The sequence below is a fragment of the Drosophila elegans genome, unplaced genomic scaffold, assembly GCF_018152505.1.
Source record: "Drosophila elegans isolate 14027-0461.03 unplaced genomic scaffold, ASM1815250v1 contig_149, whole genome shotgun sequence".
Classification (NCBI taxonomy): Eukaryota; Metazoa; Arthropoda; class Insecta; order Diptera; family Drosophilidae; genus Drosophila; species Drosophila elegans.
In genome coordinates, this window is record NW_024545513.1 from 2,220,704 (window position 1) to 2,227,736 (window position 7,033).

Genomic DNA, 7,033 nt, shown 5'->3' on the forward strand with positions numbered 1-7,033 from the left:
GCATAATGGGAAGGACCAAGAGAAGGACAAATACTTTGTTTATGCTATGAATTTCATGAATTCTTGAACACATGAAATCAAAATAGACCATGTTTGTGCATTAGCAGTGATACCAGACGAGTAAAATAAAGTTATAAATTAATTTACATGTCTGGCAACTCTGCTAGTATTATTATTTTAGCTAATTATTAGAACTTTTGTACTGGAAAAATATTTAACAATAAAACTGAGTAAAGTTTGAAGTAATAAATGACCTTCGAAGGGCGAGAAGAATTCAATTTCAATTGTTTACTTTAACGTCCGGCGTTGCCAGCTTATTTATAGCAAGTTAAGTTGGTTGCGCCTCATCATTTCACGCATTTGGTCTGAATTCATAGCCAACTTTCGTGTGTCAGCCAATACATATGTACACTTTTTTGTGCCCATTTCATGAAATGATTGCTAGAAATGGGCATCGTATAGACACAGTTAAAGAGAATGGACCATCAGCCAGCAGAATTCTTCCTCCAATGGACAGCGACAAAGCGGCGGACACAATTCATGCATGAGTGCATTCATTGCCGGCCTTCTAATCAGTTTATTTGCCATTTGGGGGAAAGTAATTGCAAGTTGTTGCACTCAATTACAGCTAATGTGCGATGACCGGACCGAACCAGCGAGTGCTCACTGTAATGCGATTGACTGAAACAAACATAATTAATTGGGCCGATAACAATTGGCATATTACAATGACTTTACTCACGATTGATGCGTTAAATAAGCCACATAAACATAATTTATTAGAAGATGTTGTAATTGTTTTAAAATGGCAGACTGTATTTAAAACGATTTAAGCTCATTGTGGTCCGATAACTTACCCTGATTAACTGTTGCATTAATTGGCAGATAAAAGTCGCTTAATATGTATATGCAGGGGATTTATTAAAGTTAAACAGTGGCTTATTTGAAGTATCCTATTTTTTTTATTGCCTAACGCCTTTTTTCATTCCATAATAATATAGATGCAGTTCAGATGTGTGCAAACATATAACTATAATTTTATATATTTGCATTTACATTATATTAAATTAGTTTAAAAGTAATTTACCCGATAATTTTTAAATGAAGTAAACCAAATTTAAATCAAAATTAGCTAGATTTAATGTTGAAATTTTTCAATAAATAAAGTATTTGATTTAATGTGGAAAATATAAGATCATAAATCCTACTTCTTTATCAAATACATTATATTTGAGTTTTAAACAGTTCCGAAATTAGTCAAATGAAAAATTAAAAAAAAAATTTATATTTTAAATAACTTTAGATTCAAATTCATATGAATAAGCGAAATGTATTTAAATTGAGTGTAAAATACTTGGATTTACAAGGGTTTTTTGTTGATCAGTGTGCACAGTTATATATTATATTTTTATAATATATAATTGTAATATTATTTATAAAATTTTGAAATCAATGTCAGATATTTATTTTTACTGTTCAACTTTTCTTATCAGTGTAGGCAATTATCCCGCTGTACCCAATTCAAACACAATATTTTGGTGTCATGTTACATACATTTGCATTTCGCGATTACACAAAGGTTTGAGTTCGAATTACAGAGAAAAAAACAGTGATATTATTATTATTGTTATTATTGTCTGCAGAGGCAGTGGCTCTACAACTTGCTCTTGATTTGGCGCAGAATGGGGAACTTGTCGTGGCCGGTGCATCCGCCGCGGAAGTCATCGAAGCTCAGGTCGACGACGGCGATGCCGCCGAGTCCCTCGCGCTTCACATACTCGGCCTTGATGGCCGCCGTGTCGGGGTCCTCGTAGCCCACCCACACCCCGTTCTCGCCGCTGTCGTCGGCGGAGCGGTAGGCATAGCTGCCGAACCGCTTGGTCGGATCGCCCACCTTGCGCAGCGGACCGTCGGCGCCCTTCAGGTGCTGATTGGCCGGATTGGGCAGCTTGGCGCACACCTCCGGCCAGCTGAGGAGTCCGGGAATCTGGGTCTGCGGTCCGGCCGGAGCCACGCCATCAGCCTCCGCCACCGGCGGCAGTCCAGTCAGGCCCGAGTCCTTGGTCAACTTCCAGGCACGCCCATACGTGGCAATGCCCACATTGATCTTGGCGGCCGGCGCACGGTTCTGGGTCCAGTACTTCACCTGGTAGTTGACATTCAGCTCGGGGTTCCGCTCGTTCAGCTCGTAAATGGGGGCCGGGAAGTCGGCCACCTCGTTGTTGCGCTCCGGCGTCTGGAAATCGTAGGTGTGGAGGTTCACATAGTCCAGGTTGTTGATAATAGCCGGCACATCAAAGAAAACTAGCAAAGATATTTCAAAAATTCATCAGTTATTAAAGAATATATATATATAATCCAGCAAGAAGAACTTAAGTTACTTTCAGTTTTGTAAGCAAGTCTAATTTAAAAACAAAGGAACAAAACACGTCTTATACAGAAATATGTGCTTTCAAAATCGATGAAAAGTTGTGTAAGGCTTATACACCACTTCCAAACATCCATAGCAATTTATATAAAATAGTTTTTAAATTAACAAATAAGACACTGACTTAAAAAGAAGGAAAAGGGTAATCTTAGGAACAAGACAAGAATTAAATGGAGCTTTAACAATTATTTTCACCTTGAATAAAATATTTTCGGTACTGATTTAGCATTGAGGGGTGTTTTGTTTAACTTAAAGTGTGTTATACTTTCATTGGATAAACCATTTAAATATGTTAATGATAACATTATCATGATTTTAGTTTATTTTAAATAAGTTAATATTTTGAAAAACAACGTTATATTCAAGCATTATAATTCTTAATTTTACTATGGGGTTTTTCTCTATAAAGTGTACTCACGCGAGGAGTTGACATTGGGCTGGACACTGAGTCCCAGGAGGTAGCCGTCGGGACGGAAGGCGTTCTTCAGCTCGCGGACCAGCGCGGTGAAGGCCTCCTTGTGCTCCTCGGCCTTCTCGTCGACCACGTGATCGCCGCTGAAGATCTTCTTGAAGCCCTTCCAGAACTTGCCGATGCTGCCGTGCACCTTCTTGGCCTTGTTCTTGGGGAACTGCCAGCCGAGGTCGAGGCCGTCGAAGCCGTAGGTCTTCACCAGCGAGTGCGCACTGTTGATGAACGGAATGCGGGCATTGCTGCTCTCCAACAGCGTCAGGTACTTGTTGTTCTCGGGGTCCACGGTGTCCTTGTCGCCGCCCACACTCAACAGCACCTTCAGAGCCGGGTACTTGCGCTTGAGTCCGGTCACCTGGCGGAACAGACTGCTGCCCAGGTCCAAGTCCAACTTCTCGTTGTTGCTGACCAACTTGTTGCTGGTGGGGTTAATGCCGGCATATCCGTAGATCAGGTGCGTGCAGTACTGCAGCGCGGGCTCCAGATCGCTCAGGATCAGCTTGGAAAGACCTAAGTGGCGAAATATTTAAAATATATATTTAAGTTAGTTCAGATTGTTTGTTAATGACAACTACATCAAATCAAATTTCAACAAATTTAAGAAAAAAAACCTGCTTCCTCGTTCATCTGCACTTTGTGTTGGAATAAAATATTAAATCTTTAATCTCTGAAATACTTTTTATTCCGGCGACAATAAAAAAATATATATATATATAAAAAAATAAAAAAATATATATATATATATATATATTTTTTGGTCAATAGTTTTTAATTGTTTTTTTTTAATATTATGCCTATGATTTATATTTTGACCCATAAGCTTCATTGAAATATAAAAAAACATTTCGAAAGTGGCTTCTAAACTATTTTTGATTGTAATTTTCATAAGTTGTAAAACAACTATTTTTGTGACCGCAACTGTACATGTCAAACATAAGACTATAGGGCAAGAAATCACTAGGGCTTGTGAAATATCTGAAGAAAGGCGTCTAAGAGTGTGCTGTGAAAAAAAGAGTTATTGAGAACAAATTTACTCAAAACATGTTGTTGCATACTTTCAGGCACATTTTTAAGTGTTTTCAAAACCCCATTACTCTTACAACATTCTTGACAACAAACAATCAGGAAACCACAAACCTTGAATGGTCTGCTCCGAAAAAAAACTCGTATAAATATATTTTAAGTGCCCGTCAAAAACAAAAAAAAACATTAATAAACTTGGGTGCGCTAAATTAAACTGGGCTTGCATCATCAATTAGCGCCTTGAAGGTGGCACCTCTGGACATGAGTCATTGTCATCCATCGAACACAACACCCGATGCCAATTTCAATTAGTTTTCCTCTCTCTCTCTATATGCAATTTACTTAAATTGGTTACAAAATAACAAACTTCCCCCGTGATCTTGTGACCCACTGCCAATTATCAGCGCAAAAAAAGAAATACAATTTGATGCTTTTAGCATGTGCCTATGAAAAGGGAAAATCATCTAATTGAATTGCCCGAGAACTCTCTATCTTTCAGAGTGCTCCATATAACCGATAACCCCAAATCTTATCAGCTATGTACTAAATAGGGAATATGTACAAAATATATATAAATATATATAAACTTACCCTCGCGAACGAAGCTGCTGCCATCGTAGTAGCAGAGCAGATGATGAGATCCGGCGGCGGAAATTTGGCCAATGGCCAAAGATCCCACCAAAAGGGCAAGCAATGCGTAGAGCTTCATGGCTGTAAATAAGAAAATATTATAGTTTAAATTTAAAGAAACTTCTGGAAGAATCTAGCCTTTACTGTTTTTTTTTTTTTGGCCGCTACTTGTTAAAAACTTTACATTAAAAGCTTAATAATTTAAGAAATCTCTTAAAATTAGTTAGATATTTTAAGTATCAACTATAGATTTTACAAATTATAACAAACACTCTATTTAGAAGTGTTTTATAAATGTTTGTAGAATAAGAAACAAACATTTTATGCTTAATAATTGAGAAAGTCTTAGAAAGTGTAGATTAATATTTTTAATATTAACTAAACACTTCACAAATCATAACAAACACTCTAATTAACATATTTGAAAGCAATCATCAAAATATAAATGTGAAAATTGTAAGAAAAGGAAACTTAAAAAAAACGGTACATTAAAGATAAAGGTTAACTGTGATTCTGAAAACAACAAAGTGAGAAATAAACACAAGCGAAGAAGCCCAAAGTTTAGATTGCATCGGTAATAATTAAAAATGTTTAGCAAATAAGTTATATTTCCAGTTCCACCTAACAATTCGTAACAATATTATCACAGGCACACAAAAAAGCACAGATCACAGAAAAAAATACAAAAATATACAAAATATATACAAAAAAGTGGCTCCACTGACTTGTTGTGCTCGCATTAAACGTAAAACTGAAACTGTCCGGCGATCGAGGTGATCCCAACTTTAAGTGAACTCGTTGAGAATGCGAAACTGAGCAAGACGAGGTGATGAGAAGATAAAATTGGGGGGAGAGAGAGACGCCTATAAAGATGGGGGAGAGACGGAGAGCGAGGGCAAAGCGAACGCAGCGAGAATAAAACTCGGCTTGAAAACACCTACACACAGCCGCGGTCAAAATAATGTCAGTTCTTTGGCTCATGGAAATGGCAATCAAAAATAATAACATTAAATATTAAGTGGGGCATAAAAAAATACACTTTTATCATAGCTAAACCATTATTAAATATTATACAAAAATATATAAATAGATTGTTTTTATATTATTAATGTAATAGAAAATAGATCAGATATTAAAAACAGTTTTATTTCAATGCAAAGTCAAGATAAACGAGGAATTATGACTTGAAGGAATTATAAACAATTTTCTTTATTCTTGAAAAACTAAAACAATATCGAAGGTTGTTTAACCTCACTTTGTTTATTGCTAGTTATGATAAACTAAAAGTAAAGTTTCCCTCTGCCCAGTACTATTATTTTGACCGCAGCTGTAGGAGGGAACATAGATAAAGAACACTGGCAAACAAAAACAAATAAATTAGAAATGTGTGTGGAAAAATAAAAACAAGCCAAGCAAAGCTTCGAAACGAGGGTCGACTCAGAAAAAGATATTGTGATAAATCATTATCATAATGATCTCGACGATGGTTGAATAATAAAACAATTTCCAGCACTTTACCAAAATGTAAATAACCTTCACTTTATAAGAACATATTTATATGTTATTACAATGTTGGTCGATCTACAGTAAATCACCTATAGAAGATCACTTAAGATCTCAAGATTTTCAGCTAAGTCATGACTTAAGTCATTTGTAAATATATTTACTTAGAAAGCAGTTAAATTAATCAATTATGATTTTAGTATATTAGGTCGAAGAATCCTAAATTAAAGAAACTATTTTCAGTTTTGTTTTCATTGAATTTCATAAATAATAAAATAATTACAGTAATTAACAATTTTAATTTTTTACCATCAAATCTCAATTTTGTTCTTATTTATTCTGTCTGTCAAAATTAAACTTAATCAAAAGAAAATTTAGGTAAGTTGTCGACATTTTCTCAATATTAATAATTAATATTTTAAGCACTTCAATATTTTATACAATTTTTTTTATAGCATTGTTAATAAACTTTTTTACAAAAGTAATTGAATAAGTATAAGTTGTAATGTGTTTTATTCACCTCAGATTTTCCTTTAATTATATACAATTATTGAAAGCTTTGTTTTAATGGCTGATATATTTAATTACACGTCAAACAGCATTGAAGACGCCTTATCAAATTTCTAAGCTTAATCTTTTGTGTGTTTTGTTTATCTTGCAGTACAATATGCTAAAGTTTCGTTATTATTCCGCAATTAAATCCAGCTTAGACGCAACATTTTTGCCAGCGCCACAAAGCTTAGTTGAACTGCTCTCGTTTTTGATTTTCACTATTAAGTGATTAAGAGTGTGTCATAGTGCTGTAATGTGTTTTTAGTTTTGTATTTTGTATATTGTGTTTTATTTTTTGTAATTTGTTTTTTCCTCTGGCAGAGCCTGTTTTTTGAGACCCCCCCCTATTGTGATGTCATCATTACCGGGAACTGCTCGAGCAATTATACAATCAGGCCAACGCGTCGGGCATTATTAAACCTACTATA

At 35.3% G+C, this 7,033-nt stretch overlaps 1 protein-coding gene across 2 annotated transcripts; it reads right to left on the reverse strand.

The window, feature by feature from the left end:
- Positions 1–1,533: 1,533 nt before the first annotated feature.
- On the reverse strand, positions 1,534–5,345 carry LOC108137321 (chitinase-like protein Idgf4). Of its 2 annotated transcripts, none has more exons than XM_017258946.1 (4): positions 5,276–5,345; positions 4,512–4,631; positions 2,847–3,407; positions 1,534–2,304 (listed from the first exon to the last, which is right to left on the reverse strand). In XM_017258946.1, the coding sequence occupies exons 2-4, from the start codon at positions 4,627–4,629 to the stop codon at positions 1,655–1,657; spliced, it is 1,329 nt and encodes a 442-aa protein (XP_017114435.1). In that variant the 5' UTR covers positions 4,630–4,631; positions 5,276–5,345; the 3' UTR covers positions 1,534–1,654. The 2 variants fall into 2 exon arrangements, with proteins under 2 accessions (XP_017114435.1, XP_017114436.1); XM_017258947.2 differs by having other exon boundaries at positions 5,256–5,280.
- Positions 5,346–7,033: the final 1,688 nt, after the last annotated feature.